The sequence below is a fragment of the Chanodichthys erythropterus genome, chromosome 21 (assembly GCF_024489055.1).
Source record: "Chanodichthys erythropterus isolate Z2021 chromosome 21, ASM2448905v1, whole genome shotgun sequence".
NCBI classification, from domain to species: Eukaryota; Metazoa; Chordata; class Actinopteri; order Cypriniformes; family Xenocyprididae; genus Chanodichthys; species Chanodichthys erythropterus.
The window spans coordinates 16,392,097-16,413,393 of NC_090241.1; the positions used below are offsets into that span (position 1 = coordinate 16,392,097).

A 21,297-nucleotide genomic window follows, 5' to 3' on the forward strand; every position below is an offset into this window, starting at 1 on the left:
CAGATGAAACTAAAAAAAAAAGAAGAAGAGCTTTTTGGCAGCAAAACCACCAGATGGGTTTGGTGCACACATGGATAAAAAGTACCCCATGCCCACGGTTAAATATACTGCTGGATCTTTAATGTTGTGGGCCTATTTTTCTGCTGGAGGTCCTGGACATCATGTTCAGATACATGGCATCATGGCATCAAATACTAACAGATAAAAATCAAAACCTGACCGCTTCTGCTAGAAATCCTATAATGGGCTTTGGTTGGATTGTCCATCAGATTGTCCAGTGATCCAAAGCAAACATCAAAACCAACACAAAATGTGTCACTGAGCACAAAATTAAGCTTCTGCCATGGCCGTCCCAGTCCCCTGACCTGAACCCTAAAGAAAATGTGTGGAGTGAACTGAAGAAAAGAAGCACCAACATGGAGCTGGGAATCTGAAGGTTCTGTAGAGATTCTGTATGAAGGAACGGTCTCTGATAACTTGTCAGGTGTTCTCCAAACTCATCAGGCATTTTAGAAGAAGACTTAGAGCTGTTATCTTGGGAAAAGGACTTTGCACTAATTGGATGCCAATAATTGTGGCCAAAGTGAAGTAGAGAAAAAAATTTAATTCATAATGAGCCCATAATGTAAACATCAAAATAAATACTATACTCACATGATCCAACGCATGCATGCAGCATGCATGACGAACATCTTGTAAAGATCCATTTGAGGGTTATATTAGCTGTGTGAACTTTGTAAATGCACTGTAATATAGTCGAGAGCTCGGGGGGGCAGGGAGCGCATGATTTAAAGGGGCTGCAGCCTGAATCGGCCAACATAGGCAGTCAAAAAATTTATTTAAAAAAATCTATGGGGTGTTTTGAGCTGAAACTTCACAGACACATTCAGGGGACACCTTAGACTTATATTACATCTTGTAAAAACTGGTTCTAGGGCACCATTAATGCACCAGGAAAAACAACAAATGAAATAAATGTTGTTTCTGTGCCTGAAAGGGTTACAATAGGGGCTTTCGCACCGGAGGAACCTTTTCATAGTTCATAGAACTATTGGCTGAAGTCCCTGGATTTTGCCATGTTCGCACCACAGGAACTAGGAACGATTTTAGTTCTAGGAACTCCTTTTGGGCAAACTAAATTAGCTCCTACTTCAGATTAGGGTTTAAACCAGCACTATAGGAACTATCAGTGACGTGAGTGTACATTGATTGGTCAAATGCATGTCAAACACCGGCACCCTGCATTTTTAAAAAGCCGTGTAAACATATTTACATATTTACTTTATGCATTTACATTCCATCTCCGTTCTCACGTAACCCACGACACACAACAAACACAGCTCCATTCACTGGTTTTTAGCGTTTGTAAATGCCGTGCTTAAAGACGACGCTGTCGGCCGCTTCACAGTTCCTATTCCTGGTGCAAATGCAACCAGGAACATGGCTCGGGGGAGAAATTAGTTCTCTGGGAACTATCCTAGTGGCTAGTTCCTTTAACTGAGTACCTAGAACTATTCAGTTCTAGGTACTCTAAAGCCCCTAATGCTTTCATGACTTTGGGGTTAACAACTTCTGCCATTCTGAAAGACCTGAACCACAGAAAGTCACATTTAGTGCGAGTCATAGTGTTCAGATTCATGACATCTAGAAAACAATGTGTTTTTCCAAGTATCCCTGAAAGCCTTGACGTCTACTTTATCAATCTCCCTCTTCAGGTGGCACAGGAACGAGGCAGCAGGTACCAAAATCCCAGCCGGTGTCTGAGAACAGCAGTGCGGCTCACAGTATCGGCAGCACACAGAGCACGCCGTGTTCAAGCAGCAGTAATGCATAGAGCAGCTGGACGGACTGCTGCTTCCATTGGTGTTAAGAATGGAAGAATATGTGACTTAGTAGCACATCTTGAAAACACCAGGCCTTATTATTTTCATTATTTGAACAAATGTTTAGGCTGAATATAAAACTGGATGAAATAAGCTACGTTTAGAGGTGAGGGAAATAACATAATCAAGATCCCAGACAGTTTTTAAATGTTGCTTTTTTTTTTTTAACCCCACAAGAGAGTGTTGTTTTTGCCTTATATGGTTGAGAACAACGTGAAAATAACAAAGGCTGTTTACACCAGCCATTATGGCATGAAGGCAGTCAGAGGAACAGTTAGTACTCTGTGAGGTTTCGCAAGGGTTCTGTCTGCACCTAAACAAAGATTAGTGCTTTGCCCAATCAAGCATTTGATAAGAGAAATTACTTTTACATTTCTTAGTCCTGATAAATGATTTTAATGGTCAGTTTTCCATGTCTGACTTTTAATACCCAGATGCCAATCATTGAATTCTACATTAAAGTGTATAGTGTTCTTTAAGACCAGCCGTCTTCTTGATTCAGACGCCGAGAGTGAATGGTGTAAAAAGCCTTTATCAGAGGACGGTTTTTGGCATATTGTAAAATAATGTATATTCTGTTAATATTGTATGGAATGCATAGAAATTTAAAGTGGAAATAACTCCATAAAAAGCTAAAACCAAATATTTATCACTATTTAGAAGATAATTTTAAAATTAAACAATTAATCATAAAGCCTAATATAAAAGAATTTACATATATACATGCATAAGCTCTTTTCCAGAATTAGCCTTTTAAAGATAGTTGCAAAATAATAAAAATAAAATATGATGTTCAGTTGATTCCCTCCCAAATTTTGATGTTCGATAGCCACTGTTAGTCTCTGTACAGATAATTACAGATAATAAGCATTTTATGAGTCAAAAACGGACTTCTATATTTTATAGAATGTTATTTTTAAATGCTGGGCATTATTATTCAACATGAGTATAAAAGGTAATGATTTCAAGAAACAGCAGACTGTTATATTTTGTCCTTAAATTACTAAATCAAAATGAGTATTTGTTGAGAATGATTTAAACAGTCACAAAAGATGTACATAATCTGATGCCAAAGAATGGGTGTATACGTTCAGGTACTAACCTACCACTAAAGTCAACACAAAATCAACATTTCTCAACAAAATCATTACTTTATTTCTGCTGTGTATGTGAAGTTAACATTTTGGGATTTTTTTTTTTTTTTTTTTTTTTTTTAACAAAGCCAGAGTAATCCCACCGTCTAAACTTTACATGAATGTTATTACATTATATGTGCCTTAACTTTGAGTATATGATAATTTCAGTGATAAAATGAGGCAAGAAGGGAAGTGGTGTTTGCTTTGCTTTAAGCACAGTATATACCCTCTGATGTGAAAATCTGCCAAATCTGTGCATCTAGTTGTTTTTAATATCTAATGTTGCTTTTTTGTTTGTGTTGCTTGCTACAGACTGTACCTATAGAATGTACTTTATTTCATTGTAAACGTGTATAAATGTCTCCTGTAAGAGGAAAGAGAGTAAGAATTTTAACATTTATTTGTGTATAAAGTTATATTTTTCCAGAGATATATATATATATATATATATATATACATAGAGCCACCCTCTAATTCTATCTACATACTGTGAATTTTTGTGGGCATATTTCTATAAAATGTTGCGTGTTTTCTCTAAATCTAAACATAGTCCATAATGCTGAAGTGAGCTGCATTCACTTATATGTTCCTGACATAATCATATAAAATAAGATTTTATTATAGATATATTTTTTACAAGTATCTTTTATATGAGAACACTATATTATTTGGAATACAAAATATATTTTGATGATGCAAATGTTTTTTTCTCTCTTTTAAGCTCTTCACCATTTAAGTGTCTGCGTGTGTTTGGTCACACTATAGCTCTGTGTATCCATGTATGTGGGTTTAAATGAATGATTATATTCATAGTCCTTGTATTGTGTCTTTTGGGAATGTTTAAAACAATGCTGTCATGTCTAACAGAGTTTGAATCTCTTATAGATGTAATCAAGAGTCATTTAATGGCTGTAGAGATAACAGAGGCCTTGTTGGTTTTATAAAAAAGGTCTTTCTCTCATTCCAGTAAACACTATTGTATTGTAAGTTCACACTGCTGTGTTTGACACAGTGGTTTTCCTGTACGTTGAATGGTGAAATGATTGTGCTGTCTTTCTGTTTATCTACCTCAGTGTGTCTATGTGTGTATAAGGTTTCACTGTCTTGACATCAAGAATATGTTACTGTACATATTGTGTGGATCTTGATGTTACATAAAATATATCACATCAAATGTTTTATCTTCCAGTTCTCTCCATATCAGTCACCAGGCTTTCCAACAAAAGAGGAAAGTCTGAAAGATGTAAATGTGAACATTTTCAGGCTGTCTTGCTCTGAAACTACACACTATTTGTGAATAGTTTGTTTTGTTTTTTTTCTCCATTGGTATGTGAAACCTTGTAGTGTTTGTAAATACAATGTGCTGTAAATATGCATGCTATATGTATGCTCTGTATATACCAAATAAATTCTTGTAATCTTTTCGGAGTTTGTTTGTGTGCTCATTGTGTGCACCACAATAAGTGGGTCGCTGAAGACATTTCTTAGTGTACATTCACAACAATGATTTACTAAAAATGAAAAGTTTTTCCTTTGACGACAAGCGATCGCCGTGTACACGAATCCGCGAAAAAATGACTAAAAATGTTGTTATTCGGGCCAGGCCAGTAGTTGGCGATGTCACTTTGTAAAGAAACATTACGCACCTACACTGAATACGCACACACAGGACATCGCAGTTTTCACAAATTAGTTTTTTTGTTGTGTACATGGAGACAATAGTTTTCAAAAAGGTGCACTTTGAATCTTGTTTTCAAAAGCTTGCGTTTCAGGCCCCCAAAAACGCCATCGTCATGTAAACGAACAGCCAAAATTTTGGTTAAAAACAGTGTTGTGTAAACAACCCCTAAGTCAATGTACATAAATTCTGGACTAGGTTAGGCTCCACACATTATGTCCAAAGAGGTGGAGCTGGATGTCATTCAGCTCTGCATTGAGCACCACTTGAATTCTTCTGTTTATATATAAAGCATTTTGTCATAAGACCCACCCTGTGATAGTAATGTGTAGTCATCTTATGTTCGACAATGAGTTCATTACTTTATGTAGACCATATGGAGATCTGGCATCTACACTGATGAACATATGTATACATATGCATAAACCAACATTAATGACTTTCGGACAATATTGGCCTTTGCCATACTTTCATTGGACAGCCTCAGAGTCAAGTTAAATATTCCTAAAATATTTACATTTATGCATTTGGCAGACGCTTTTATCAAAAGCAACTTACATTGCATTATGCTATACATTTGTATCTGAGTATGTGATATAAAAAGGAATGGAATGGAATGGATATAAAAAGGAATGGAAATAAAGCATTTTTTTAAAAAGAAAAATAATACTAATAAAGCCCTGAGAGAACTACAAAGTGGTGACATCATTTTTTAAACTGGCCAACAGTGACCAGTGTGGGGCAATGGATTTTCAGTATGACATCACCTTCCTAGGAAGAGCCCAGACTGTCAGTCTACTAGATCAGCTGACTGTGTCATTTATGGAAAGTTTCTTTTCCAGAGTAATATAACTCCTAATGTAATTAGTCATATTGTTTATCAAATCCCTCAATCAAATGATAATTATAAGATGACCAAGACACAATAGATTCCAGAAAAAACATATTAGGAGGGATTTACTCGATATGGAGCAGGCTTTGTGTCTTACACAATAGTGACTCAATGTAGGTCATCAGAGTTTATTTTGGGTTTAGGTGATGTTTCAAAAGAGAGTGAGGTAAAGGGCTGACTTTGAGATTGAGGCCCATTGTTGATATTCACGGTTGAACCACTTAAAATACTCAAGTGGAATATATAAAGTGGAATATGAATAATGAGGGGCCTTGTCCAGGATCTAAGCACAGGACGTTTTAGTCCATGGAGCAAGAACTCCTAAAATACAAAATACTATATTTAACATGTAACTGTATTCTTGACCCTTAAAATAACTCCTTACTGCTTTAAACATATAGTTTTAAAAATAACTTCTAAAACGGATAGTTCCGGCCCTTTATTCTGATTGGTTGAGCCATGTTCGAAGCCGTTGTAAAATTCCCGAAAACATACAAATGACCGCATTACATAAGTATCGCTGCGCCACTGGAAGTGTATGTTGCTGCGCCTGTCTCTTAGCAACGTTAACATATGTTTGTTTTCTATTAATTTTGTTCACTGAAGCTTACTGCATTATGTAGAAGAGTATTGTGAGAGAGATATCGAGTGTATTACCTGCATTCAAATTTAGCATTTTCCTTCAGGTCAGTCCTATGTTCATAATTAAAAAAATTTTTGAGTGTCCGCTGTGATCTTGTCCTTGAGATTTCCCGTGCGCTGCTGACACTGACAGCGCTAGTCAAAGCATTTATCATTTTGCGTCTTGTTCTGTGTTCACAACAACTTTCAATATAAAAGTCTTTGCGACTGAGTGACTCGCTCATAAAGACAATTGTTGTCGCCATCTAATGGTGTTATAAATGTAACTTCTGTTGCTGTTCACAGTTAGGGACTATTTTTTTCCAGCGGAAGGAAGGCTTTTAATGATTTTACTTCATGAAAGTTGCATTGATACATATTTTTTGGCTTTAATATTTGTATTGTGTGGTAACCGTTTTATAAAAGCAATAAGCCCAGTGAATCCGTGATATACAGTAAATTTATAACAGCTAAGGGGGTTTTAGGCGCTGCGCTCCATGTCGTGCCTAACAACGCCACTTATCTGTTATAAATTCACTTTATAAAACATTTGGTTCCTGTCCTTTTTTCTGATTGGTCTATAGCTGTGTTTTATTCACGATAAAACACGGCTATGACCGCTTCACCCAACGGTTCTGTGTATCACTACACAACACCCTTAGCAACCACTATTAGCAACATAAACTGTATGTTCTCAATTGATATTGTTCATTGAAGCTTACTGTATTATGTAGAAGGGTATTGTGAGAAAAAGATAGAGTTTATTACCTACATTCAGATTTAGCATTTTCCTTCAGGTTAGTCCTATGTTCATAATAAAAAAATCTGTTTAAATATCTGATGTATTATCTTGTCCTTTTAACAGTTAAGGGGTTTTCCCATGACTGACAGTGCTGGTCCAAGCATTTGTCCGTTGTGTCGTGTTCCGTGTTCACAACAATTCAGTCTTTTCAATATAAAAGTCTTCACTACTGCCTGACACACATCTAAGGGTGTGAAAATGTAACTTCTGTTGCTGTTCATGGTCAGGGACTATTTTTTCCGGCGGAAGGAAGGCTTTTAGAAAAAGTTTACTTCATGAAAGTTGCATTGATACATATTTTTGGCTTTAATATTTGTATTGTGTGGTAACCGTTTTATAAAATCAATAAGGTACTCGAGGCTGGTGCTGTAATCATGAATAAGTCACGGCTGAAGGGGTTGCAGACACTCCGCTTGCTCTTTGTTGTATTGATGGTCCCATAAAGAGATGAATACAATTTAGTTAACAGTCTGACACCTGCACCTGAAATTCTATACACTTGGCAAAGCCTTTTCTACAGGCTGAAATCTCCACAGATGTGGGGTAGGGTCTCAATTCAGTCCCACTCCAACAGCTGGCCAATTTGCCACATGAGGGTTTAAATATACAGCATTAAATATGGCTGCCAGTATCAATAAAAAGCATTTAATTTTGCTGAGTCGCCAACTCTGTTTTGATGACAGCACTGGGGTGGCAGTATATTTAGCTAAAGAGGGAAAGGGAGCTCAGTATTTATGGCTGGAAACACTGGAGAGTCTCCAGTGCTGAAATCTATAGCCATAAAATTATACCACATAATGAAAGTGCTCTGTCATGATTGTGCGCCAACACAAACCAACACTCAAATACACACATCTGCACATATAGTGCACGTGTGTATTTTTATGTAATGCATCATGCAAATCCCAAGTCTACGTATGCATGCATACATATATCAGTTCATTCATTCACCCACCCACACATTTGTGTTTGCCAAGTACCGAAACATGCTTTTGCATTTTTCTTTAAAAACTACTTTATACAGTAACATTAACTAACATTATTTAATGCATTAGGTATATTAAGCTAACAGTGAATAATACTATAGCATTTGTTAATCTAGGCTATCTTTAATACATTTTTAGCATGAATGAATATTGAACAATATTATATTTATAAATTAACATTAATTTAAATTAACAAATGCCTCTAAACATGTTTGTTTATTGTTAGTTCATGATACATAATGCATTAACTAATGTTAAAAAGAATGAAATATGAAAATTTGGTCATAATTTACTCACCCTCATATCTTCCTTTTTTCACAAAAATATATTTTAAAGTATGTTTTAGCTGTTTATATCCAGATAATGAAAGTCAACGAGATCCAACTTTCAAGCTCCAAAAAGGAAATTAAATCATATGACTCTAAATCTTCTGAGGCATAACAATAAATTTGTAGAGTATGATGAACAGATTTAAATTTATGTGAACCAATGATGTTTGAAGTTAGTTGGGATGTACTGATTTATTGCACACTACATTTATGTCCTTTTAATAGCTTGTCTGTTGGACCCCATTGACTTAATATTCATAATATGCTGCTGAAGCATTCTTCAAAATATATTTTTCTGTTTCACAAAAGAAAGTCAGACAAGTTTGGAGTAAATGATCCATCAATGATCCAATGGATGCTAGAATTTTTGTTTTTCAGTTGAAATATTCCTGCAAAAAACTGAACTTTATTGTAAAGTGTTACCAGAAAAACTAAACAACAGGGTCATATGAGAGCAAAGAAACAAAAAACAAAACAAAAACAAGACTTTCTTTATCCTGTGTCACTATCCAGCATGTGTTGACATTTATGTAATAGCTCTTAACTGTTAAAGCTGTTTATAATTCGTTTTTATCATTCAAATCACCGGAGACCCCAGACTTTTTAACTGCACTTGAGGAATAATGGAATGCCACCCATGGGCCACACACCAACATCAACAACCATATCACCATGGAGATGTAACTGTGCCCCAAATTTTAGCCTCAGCCCCAAATGAGAACCAAATGCTTCAAGCCCCACACATCCAATATCTGGGGAGAGATGAAAATGACTTAATATTTCTATGTACACATAATGGAAAAATTGGACACAGATGACTTTTATCTTAGGGCAGCGATATGAGTGGAGGTTGAGAAGGGAGGAGTGTGAGGATCATTTTGTCCGCATTACATGTAAACTGTAATGACTGCACTATGCCCAATAGAAAAACACTGCTGGTGATGAATTATATTTTCTGTCATGGACATTTGGCTCTTTACCAGTAAAACTGCACTTATGGCTGACTCTAATACAGCACAGCACTCCCTGAGAAAGAGAGAAGGATTATTATTCATCCGCTGTTCTTTTTGTTTTGCTCATTGAAGAGGCCACAACTGAGTTAATAGTCAAAATACACAAATCCCTTCCTCTCCTTTAGTCAATTTTCATCAAAAACATGAATCTTTTTCTTTGCCATTTCAAATATCATTGATTAAAACCAGATTTTGCCATTTCTTGCAGATAATAGGCTACTAAAGATTACAACTTTAAAAAGATGGTTCATGTTTTAAAGATTGTCTCAAATCTGCATGTTTGAGATTCAAGACTTAAATGCAAAACATGCAAGATTTTTGCATTAAAATATTCAAAAACCACTAGCACAGTGTTATATATTTTGTTCACCCGTGTACTTACATTATCCCAAATGTTGCTAACAATGTTTAAATCCAGAGAAATTTGCAATTTTGACCAGTGTAACATCCTTTCTCATTGAGTCGCCTGTCAATGGCATCATGTTATCCTCGGTTTCTGCTTGTACTGCCATAGAAACCATGGCAACAGTGAGTGTCATGAAAAAATGTAGAAGTAGTTGTAGCGTCTAGCACGCCACTCTGTTGTTTTTTCGCAGTTGTCATGGACCACAATTATTTTTTATCCTTTGAACATGCAGCAGGTTCTGCCACCAAAGATAACTCCAAGAAACGTAATCATACAGGTGAAACAAATGACACAAGAACGGTTTTGGACAAGAGGAGAAATAAAACGAGGATCAGTATTGGTGTGGCGTTTCCTAACACTGTTTAACAAGTCTATGGCAGTGTTATTAAATACATACATCTATGAGCAGTAATTTAGTATTCAACAATGTTACTTGTGGGTAATTCATTAGAATGTAATAAAATCATGTGATCAAATGTAATGGTTATAAAACTTTATTTCATTACCTTATCCATGAACATGATTTGTGAGTCCCGTTGGGTCGATTTCCATCAGCAGTGGTGGTGAAGACGGCAGCTCCGATCATTACACTCTCCTTCACAGTGTCATTAAGCCATGCATTTGTTATTGTTTTGAATGTGACCTCTAGAGGCAAATATTAAATACTGTGCCTTAGCTGAAGGCAATAATATATTATTAATATTTGCTCATTTATATTTGAAAAATGTCTCAGGTTACGACTGTAATCCTTATACCCTGAGAAGAGAACAATACACTGTGTCGATGATGATGATTTGGGGAGCGCATTCAGTGTGACAGTATCTGAAGCTCTTGTACAACTAGTTCAGTCCTGATTGGTACTGTGTCACCTCGTGACTTGTGATGGTGTACCGCAGAAGCTACAAGGTTGAAGCCGGCAACACAGTAGCATCAGCTTTAAAAGGCTGAAGCAAGCCACTCTCAAGCATGCAGGGAGTATGGCATAGGGACGCAGCATCTCATTCCCTTCTCAGGGAACAAGGGTTACAGTCGTAACCCAAGACGTTCCGTTTCGAGGGAACTCATGCTGCGTCGATGATGATGCTTTGGGGAATGAGATGCCCACTACGCCATACTGACAAATGCCTGTCCTGGTGTGAAACTGTACAGGCACAGCTCAGGAGGAGAGCACTCAAGACCCCGGAGTAGCCAGCAGGTCCAGGCTATAAAACCTTACGACAAAAGTTGCCATACTTAATGCCATACTTCTGGTGGAAAGGGCTTACTGGCAGAGGCAAGGGCAGACAGCACACCTCGAGATCAGGAAATTGCCTCTAGAATCCACCTGCTGATTGTTAGTTCGGTAGCCGGGCAGCCCTCTTAGGGGGCTGAAGCATACCAACAACTGGTCAGTCTTTTTCACCAAGCAGTCATACAGAAGTAGATGTTGCTTCTCTTGGTCCGTTGACACAGTCGGAGAATGAGGGCCTGTAGGACTATAAGCCAAGACCAAAGGTCTGAAGAGTGCCAGGGACAACTCTTCTAAAGTCACGGCTAGATCCCCCTGCCGGGACTCTAACCTAAGCTGCAGGCCTCACCCTCATAATGCCACAAAGGAATCAATTAACAATAATGCTTTCCCAGAGGTCCACCACTTAGTGGTGCGTGGAAGGCAACTGGTCGTCACACAGACTTTAAGTATGGACGGGGAAAGACCGGCAGAGAGACGGTCTTGAAGGAACTCCAGCACTGAAGCAACTGGGCAGTTAACTGGGTCCAACAAACAGCAAAAGTGAACTTTGGCTTATGGTATAAAGATTCCTCATGGGGGAAGCTCTAGAGTTGGGGCTGGTCTCCACAACCTCAGTTGAGAGACCTGTATCCAGGAACTGATTGCCTTAATGGTCAGCCCACATCTCTCTAGAACTCTTGGGAACAGAGCAATCACGGAAAAATGTGTACAGACAAAGCCTCATCTAAGTCTGCACCATGGCATCTGGCCCCGCAGGGCTGGATGTGTAAGGGATAACCAGAGCTGACAGTGGATCATCTCTTGTGACGGCAATAGATCTGGGTAGAATCTCCATCACCCAGGCCTCAGCCCCTATTTCGATAGGATGCTAGCTCCCAGATTTTGATCCCCAGGGATCCTCTGAGTGAGAGCAACTTGCCCTGGGACCATAGAAGGATCTGATGTGCCAGTCTGCACAGAGGGCGTGACCTCAGGCCTCGCTGACGATTTATGTATGAGACCACCAACATATTGTCTATTCGTACTACAACATGATGGCCCCTGAGGTCTGGGAGGAAGTGCCTCCGAGCTACAAGCACAGCCATCATCTCCAGGCAATTTATGTGCCCAGAGAGATGATGCCATCTCCACAGACCCCTTGTAAAGCAGCCTTCCATGACTGCTTCCCAGCCTGTGAAGGACCCAACTCAGGAACCTGGGACAGGAACCATGGTTTCTTCCACATGCCCAGAGAACGAAGGCATCTGCGCGTAACTCTGCTCCTGCGGAACGGGCTTCCCCTCAGGGAGAACCCCTTGGTCCTGAGCCACCACTGCAGGGGTATTACGTTGGACGTGCATGCATCGAAGTTGATTCCCATACTACCCCCAGAAACGTAGCTCCCCGCGGAAACCCACCAGTAAAACCTGAATTATAAAACATTATTACAAGCTTACCGATGTGAATCGGGCTAAGGTAAGAGATAGTTTTGAACAACTTGTCCTCACGCAGACTTTAAGTATGGACGGGGAAAGACCGGCAGAGACAGTCTTGAAGGAACTCCAGCACTGGGCAGTTAACTGGGTCCAACAAACAGCAAAAGTGAACTTTGGCTTATGGTATAAAGATTCCTCATGGGGGAGGTTGATTCCCATACTACCCCCAGAAACGTAGCTCCCCGCGGAAACCCACCAGTAAAACCTGAACTATAAAACATTATTACAAGCTTACCGATGTGAATCGGGCTAAGGTAAGAGATAGTTCTGAACACTGGCTGGTTATGTACTTGCTCAAAACTTGATTTTGGATCATTTTTAACAAACAATTATCAAACAAAAAAGAGTTACGGACAACAGCTTAAATAAAAATATTAAAAATAAAGTAATAGATTTAATCACAAAGAAGAGCATCACATCACTGACCTGTATGCAGTGAATGTATTAATATGTTAAAACATTCTAAACAATTGATCCTCTCGTATCTTTGCTTAATCTAGCTGTTTGAATGGTAGACATGCTATCTCAAGAAGTTCCCTCAGTAAAGGACCGGTTGTCTTTTGCAAGCAATATGGCCTAGATTCTCTAGGAGGACCACATCATTGCAGTTGCTCTCCACCACTCCTTCAGTATCTCCATTTTTCACCAAGCTGTAAACATAACCAGATGCTATACCTGCCGTCACGAAGCACCTGAATTTTGATTAGTGGAGACAAACTCCCCAATCAATCTGCTGAAAGTTAAAGCAGATGCAGAAAGTTCTGAAGCATGACTGCAAGTTCTTTTAGTCATTGGCTCTGCAATAAGTCTGAAACAGACATGCACTTAACAGCTGCAGGTGTTAAGACATAAGTCTCAATACTGGAAATGTAGTTCAAGAATGGGCCTCTATGATCACATGTTCCTGCGACCTCCTGTCGAACAGCGTGACTGGAATAAGCCTCTGCCTTTATTAGGTCACGCTGCACATGGTTTTATGTTTGGAATTGGCAGATGTAGTGTGAGACTGCCAACCAATTTTAGCTTTCTACTGTGTATCATTTCATGGTTCTTTTTGTTACGTACAAATCCACATAAATTTTGACAGATCATAGATCAGTGTTTGTGACAGCAAAATTACTGATGAAAATGATATTTGATTTCATAAATGATAACAATAATAAGTAAAAATGTGCATTATGATGATAATTAAATTATTTTATATAAAACATACTGTATACTGTACATGTGAGATTAATCAGCTTTATAAACATGATATTATAATGTGTATCTGCACAAAATGATGTAATAAACTTGAACCAATTAACATGATAATCAGAATGTCATGTTGTGAATGCTCCCATTTCGTTACAACACTCAAAAACACAGATATTATTGAGACTGTAAGTCACGACAATGCCAATATGCCAGATGTATGTTTGAACTGTATTCATATCACACACTTTTTAAATTTTTACAATGTAAACACTTCATCAAGTGTAGTACCAATTTTAAGAGTACACAATTTCGAAAGCAGTGAATAATTAACTAAAGGATAAAGAATTCACTACTTTGTATTATAATGGTGTATTCATTGAAATGCAATTTCAGGATTTCAGGTTTTTTAGATATATATATAAATATTCTCTTGGAGGAAATGACATAGTTCTGTCATGAAACTCTAGATGGCGCAGGCTCTCGCTGGAAAGGCTTGCTTGCAATTACATCATTCTCAGTAGGAGACAGCTGATTGGTAGCCGATGAGCTTGCTGCTCAACACTTAATTTCTTGCCTATTGTTTGCCGTAACATTTTGTAGCTCGCTTTCAGAAACCCTCCACCTTCCCCAGCTCCACCTGTATAGATATACCACGGGGGGTGATTCATGTATGCTTGTACAGCAGCAGTGTGTCTTGCTTGCTCATAGCAAAATGTAATCTGTATTGGCAGTGGCATGTACTTGCTCTGCAGCAGCAATAAAAGCAGCAGTGTAGCAAATCTATTCCACCAAGACCAAACATATTGTCATATACATTACCATGTCAGACTCTCCATGTCAAGACAGAACATCAATTACTATAATGTAATGAAAATAAATGTAAACTAAATTAAACTACTAAATTTAAAGTAAATTTCAATAATGGATAAAAATACTACAGGAAAGGAAGGAAACCAATGAACAAATGAATAAACAAACACTACCAGAGATGTAATCTTTTCTTCACTGCAATTATACTGCCTCAGTTTTGAGACTTATAGATACTAAATGCTGTTTGGTTTTACCTGAAACCATCTGGTATGTTCCTCTATGCAGCCAGTGAAGGAGTGTGTCCCACGGCTGTAGAAGAGAGAGGTCATCGGTGGAGTGTGGGGTCAGTTATTTTGTGTATTTGCATTGACTCCTCTGGGAGCAGAGGCCATGTACAGTTCAAAGATAAAAATGTGAGAAATGTTGAAATCTGTCAGGGCGTAGTGCATGTGTGGTAAGAGCTCTGTTTTTCAGAGCAAGCTCTCAGTCATCAGAGCGTAGTGTTTGATTTATGGTCCATGTTGAGAAGAAGAGGTTGCTTTGTTGGTGACCGCTCTGCCTCATTGAATGGACTCACAGAAGCATGTGAGCATGTTTACTGTTTTCATACTGTGACCAGGAAATGGGTTATTCTCAAAACGAGACACCCCATTCCCTTACATATGAAATGATGATCAAAATCTTTGCAACAGACAGGGAAGAAGACAACTGACCCTTCACAATGACCCGCCCCCCTTAGTTACTGTTGCTTTGTCCGACAAGCCATGGTGCTGTCACACCACACGCAGTGAAAAATACATCGCGGAGTAAAGAGGACACTGACAACACGTCGACAGACAAGACAGAGCAGGTTACTTATGATATTGAAAATTAATAATTTCAAGTTGTGTAATTTGTTAAGAAATTTGAACAAGGTGGCTCTTTAATGTGTCGTGACAGATCGCTGTAGCTCCTCAGCTCAAGCGGCTTGTGAACCAATCATCTCTTCCTGCTAGTTAATTTATAGCATCAAATAAGCATGAATGAACATGAGAAGGAAATGCGGAAAGATGTAAATACGCACCATTTTTCTAGTCCAAGTCCACCGAGGTTAATCTTCTAACTCCTGACTGCTTTGTCGGACAAAATGACAGATTCGCCGTTATGATTGGTTAGATCGCTTGTCAATCAAACTCCCGGCGAAGGGTCAATTTAAGAACCTAATGGCAGTAGAAGAAATCTATGTCAATATCATTTAGGCTACTGTATTGTATATTTAAGCAACATAACACATATTGTGCTGGTTTGGCCACACAATCAGATTATCACACTCGCACAATTGCGAGTGTGATATTGCTTGTATACAACAGTACAGTAAACACAAACTTTATTTCGAGAATGCACATTTCAAATAAAATTTGGCAATTTAGTCCACATATTTTTCTTCAACAGATAAAAAAACAGAAATGTTCAGAAAGAATATTAAGCCGCTTTTCCAACGCCGGGCCGAACGGCTCTTAGAATGGTAAGGAATGGTTCCAGTTGTGTTTCCACTTGAGCCTGGTATGGCATGGCACAATTACAATCCATTTTTGGCTCGGAATTCTCAGCACGGTTATCTAATGTGTTATCTTATATATATATATATATATATATATATATATATATATATATATATATATATATATATATTGTGACAAGTCTCCCGAGCTCTCATCAGCGTCGCCCTGGAAACAAACAAGGATCACCTGTCAGCACTCAGCACGGGCCGGACCGTCACAGCTGCAGGAGATCAACGCACTCCATAAAACGCCACACAGGGAAACACGAGGGTGAGCTTGACACTCCATGCAGCGACGCGCTAACGTATCTCTCTTTCTCTCGCCCAGACAGCAGCTGGTGACGGCCCGGAAGCACTGCACGCTTGCCACGGTCACACGCTACACGGGATCCACAGGAGACGAGAGCACAGCGCACCTGCACCTCTTCTTCACGACTCTGCACTATTGTTTTATGTTACAATAAAACCCACCCTCCGGGGGTTCTTTTTCATCAATAATTTGTTGTGTGATTCTTCGCCCCGTGACACTGGTGGAGAATGCGGGCATTGCAGTGAAGAATCACACACAAATTCAACGTTTTCTCAAGATTTTTTTTGTTGTTTTTTTTCTGTTTCTCACACAGTCGGCGAACCCCGGAAAAAAGGCGGCGCTCCTCCCCAGCATGGAAGACCTGCTCAAGGGCCTGACAGAAGTGAGCGTACGACAACAACAACTCACCGAACACTTGGCAGCCCGCCAGGCGAAGTTTGAAGAGGAACTCGCCGCTCTCCGCCTCAGCCCCGCTCAGCATGTTCCGCTGCCTGACCCCCGCGTCCGCGCCACACAGTTGCTCCCGAAATTAACTAACCATGACGATGTAGAGTTATTTCTGCAGATGTTCGAGACCACGGCGGTTCGGGAAAATTGGCGAAAACGCGAGTGGGCACAACTTCTGGGACCTTTGTTGACTGGTGAGGCACAACAAGCTTATTTTTCTCTGTCTACAGAAGACGCGGATGATTATGATGTGTTAAAGAAAGAAATCCTCGGCCGCCTCGGGCTGTCCGCCGTATCTGCGGCCCAATTATTCCATGAATGGGAGTTCAAGCCCCGCCGCCCAGCTCGTGTCCAGGCCGCGGAATTATTAAGGCTTGCCCGGTACTGGTTGCTCGAGGGCTCACCCACGGCGAGTCAGGTAGCGGAGCGCGTCACAGTGGATCGAATGTTGAGAGCTCTGCCGCCGCCCTCCCGGCGGGCGGTGGGAATGACGAACCCAACCACCATCGCTGAGCTTGTGGGGGCCATTGAGCTGTCGGAGACGGCCATGCACCGTGAGCATGGGGAGCGAGCGCCGTTTTTCCCTCGGAGGGTGGTCCAGGAGCGACGCACGCCGGAAGGTACCCCGCACACAGTACACAGGCTAGCGGCTCCCGGCCTAGGCGATGAACCAATGCCCACCGAGGAACCGACCCCGCCTGCACGCACCTGGTTGGCGGGGTGCAGTGTACATCAAGAGGTACCCCTCGATGCCCCGCGAGTGGATATAAAAATTAATGGTCGTCCTGTCCAGGCCATCCTTGACTCCGGAAGCTCGGTCAGTCTGGTGAAGTCTGATATCCTGCCTCCACAGAAGAGTTCCAAGGCCCAACTTCCCATTACCTGCGTACATGGTGATACTCGTCACGTCCCGGCCCGCCGAGTGACGATTTCCGCCAATCCCGGAACATGGCCCGTGGAAGTGGGCATTGTGAAGGATCTACCCCTCCCGGTGCTTCTCGGACGAGACTGGCCGGGCTTCGAAGAGCTGCTGCGTGCATCGACTCTGCCACCCAGCCAGGCCGGGAGCCGCCGCCGCCAGCGCCGTCGTCGGAAAAAACATCCCCAGACCACACTGCTGACGACGGACAGCGGGAGAGATGGTGAGTCCCCTTCTCAAGCTTCTAACGTGTTCTTTGATGTGTTTCAACAGGTCCAGGGAGGGGGCTCGTTCGCAAAGGTACAGCGCAAAGATGACAGGTTAAAGAACTGTTGGTCTCAGGTTCGAACGTTAGAGGGCAAAACGCATCAGCCAGCACCCCATCCTCTCCCGCACTTCATCGTGAAAAACGGCCTGCTGTACTGTGTCGCCCAGCGTCGGGGGGAGATAAAGGAGCTTCTCGTGGTGCCAAAAACCAAAGTCGAGATGGTCATAGAGCTAGCTCACAGCCACCCAATGGCCGGCCACCTGGGGAGTGCCAACACCATCCAACGCATCCGGGACCGTTTTCATTGGCCAGGTCTGGATGGAGATGTGAAACGGTTCTGCCAAGCCTGTCCGACCTGCCAGCGAACCGCACCACGAGCACCTCCCCCCTGTCCGCTCATTCCACTTCCTATCATTGGGGTACCTTTCGAGCGAATTGGGATGGACCTGGTGGGGCCGTTGCCTAAGTCTGCTCGGGGACATGAACACATCCTGGTGATCGTCGATTACGCCACCCGGTATCCAGAGGCGGTCCCCCTCCGGAAGGCCACGGCAAAGAACATCGCCCACGAGCTCTTCCTGTTATCCTCCCGTGTCGGCATCCCAGCAGAGATACTGATGGACCAAGGGACCCCGTTCATGTCCCGGCTGATGGCTGACCTCTGCCGGCTGCTTCGGGTAAAACAGCTCCGGACCACTGTCTACCATCCACAGACGGACGGTCTCGTGGAACGGTTTAACCAAACTCTGAAGCAGATGTTGAGACGGGTAGCCGCTGAAGACAGGCGCGACTGCGACTTAATGTTACCCTACGTCCTCTTCGGAATCCGAGAAGTTCCCCAAGCCTCTACAGGGTTCACTCCTTTTGAACTGTTGTTCGGACGACAACCACGAGGCCTGCTCGACGTGGCTCGTGAAGCTTGGGAACAGCAGCAGCCGGCACCTCTCCGCTCCGCCGTTGAACACGTGAGAGAAATGCGTGAGCGGATTGAGAGGGTCATGCCATTGGTCCGGGAACACCTCGTGAAGGCGCAACAGTCCCAACAGCAGCTGTACAACCGGGCGGCGCAGCCACGAGAGTTCCAACCAGGGGATCGAGTCATGGTGCTGGTTCCCACGTCCGCATGCAAGTTCCTCGCAACCTGGCAAGGCCCATTCACCGTTGTGGAGCGTGTGGGACCCGTAAATTACCGGCTAAAGCAACCGGGGAAACGGCGCGAAGAACAACTGTACCACGTCAACCTGCTGAAGAGGTGGGTGGGGACTCCGGAACAGCTCAGCGCCCTAGCCTCCGTCGATCCCCTGGTTATGGACATCGGAGATCATCTGGCCGCCGCCCAGAAGACGGAGCTGAACCATCTGGTCCGTCAGTTCTCCGATGTGTTCTCCTCACGCCCTGGGCAGACCAACGTCATCCAACATGACATCTGCACGTCGCCCGGAGTTATCGTGAGGCAACGGCCCTATCGGGTCCCAGAGGCTCGGAGACAGGCCATCGAAAAAGAGATAAGTGAGATGCTGAAGTTAGGGGTGATAGAGCCATCACGCAGCGCCTGGTCCAGCCCTATCGTCATGGTACCTAAGCCGGATGGCACCCTCCGTTTCTGTAACGACTTCCGCCGTCTCAACGAGGTCTCGGAGTTCGACGGATACCCAATGCCCCGTGTCGACGAACTACTGGAGCGACTGGGGAGGGCCCGGTATATCACAACTCTCGATCTCACAAAAGGCTACTGGCAAGTTCCGCTGACTGATTCCGCCAAGGAAAAAACTGCCTTCTCTACTCCCAGTGGGCACTGGCAATACCGGACCCTTCCCTTCGGCCTGCACGGGGCACCGGCAACGTTCCACCGAATGATGGATATCATCCTGCGTCCGCACCAGGGATATGCCGCGGCCTACCTAGATGATGTCGTTATCCATTCCGAGACCTGGCACGACCACCTGGAGCGGCTGCGGAGGGTGCTCCTGGACCTCCGGCGGGCTGGACTGACCGCCAACCCCCGGAAATGTCACCTTGCCCTCGCCGAGGCTCAGTACTTGGGTTTCCGGGTGGGTAGAGGGCTAATTCAGCCCCAGAAAAGGAAAGTGGAGGCCATCAGGACAGCTCCCCGCCCGGAAACTAAGACTCAGGTACGAGCTTTTTTGGGGTTGGCGGGGTATTATCGCTGTTTCATCCCTAACTTCTCTTCCTTAGCATCTCCCCTGACAGACCTGACGCGGAAGGGGCAGCCAGAGAAGGTGAAATGGAACAACACGCTGGAAAAGACCTTCCAGGGTATCAAGACGGCCCTAACTACTGAGCCGGTCCTAAAGGCGCCCGACTTCAACTGCCCCTTCCTGTTACAAACGGACGCCTCAGACACCGGGCTAGGGGCGGTCCTCTCCCAAGTCCAGGAAGGTGAGGAACACCCCATCACATACATCAGCCGTAAGCTGACCCCGGCCGAAACAAAGTATGCGACAGTAGAGAAGGAAGCCTTGGCTATTAAGTGGGCAGTCCTGGAGCTCCGCTACTACCTGCTGGGACGCCGCTTCACGCTGATGACCGACCATGCCCCACTCCAGTGGATGGCCCGCGCCAAAGATACCAATGCCAGAGTGACGCGGTGGTTCCTAGCGCTCCAGGACTTCCACTTCTCAGTGGAACATCGGGCCGGAACAGCTAACGCCAACGCCGACGGACTCACCAGGCTGTGGTCAGCTTACGCAGGTCTGTCAGGGCACACTCCCCACCCACCCCTATGTTCCCCAATGTATACTGCTAACTTTCGTTTCAGGAATAGTGCGACGCTTGGGGGGGGGGTGTGACAAGTCTCCCGAGCTCTCATCAGCGTCGCCCTGGAAACAAACAAGGATCACCTGTCAGCACTCAGCACGGGCCGGACCGTCACAGCTGCAGGAGATCAACGCACTCCATAAAACGCCACACAGGGAAACACGAGGGTGAGCTTGACACTCCATGCAGCGACGCGCTAACGTATCTCTCTTTCTCTCGCCCAGACAGCAGCTGGTGACGGCCCGGAAGCACTGCACGCTTGCCACGGTCACACGCTACACGGGATCCACAGGAGACGAGAGCACAGCGCACCTGCACCTCTTCGTCACGACTCTGCACTATTGTTTTATGTTACAATAAAACCCACCCTCCGGGGGTTCTTTTTCATCAATAATTTGTTGTGTGATTCTTCGCCCCGTGACAATATATATATATATATATATATATATATATATATATATATATATATATATATAAAAGAATGTTAAAATTACATTAGGTTCTGTAACAGGTAGGTTTAGATATAGTGTAGGGAAGGACAGCATTGAGTCAACATTTAGTCTCATATAAAAGATT

The 21,297-nt window shown here is 42.6% G+C and overlaps 1 protein-coding gene across 5 annotated transcripts in view; it reads left to right on the forward strand.

Moving 5' to 3' along the window:
- Positions 1–17,108, forward strand: part of tgfbr3 (transforming growth factor, beta receptor III) — a 142,834-nt gene extending 125,726 nt beyond the window's left edge. For 4 of the 5 annotated variants that reach the window (XM_067373057.1, XM_067373058.1, XM_067373061.1 and 1 more), the window contains one exon: positions 1,716–4,429. In XM_067373057.1, coding sequence (XP_067229158.1) covers positions 1,716–1,834 — 119 coding nt within the window. In that variant the 3' untranslated portion in view covers positions 1,835–4,429. Of the gene's footprint in view, positions 1–1,715; positions 4,430–16,327 lie in introns of those variants that run through there. The other variant, XM_067373059.1, reaches the window with a different exon arrangement.
- Positions 17,109–21,297: the final 4,189 nt, after the last annotated feature.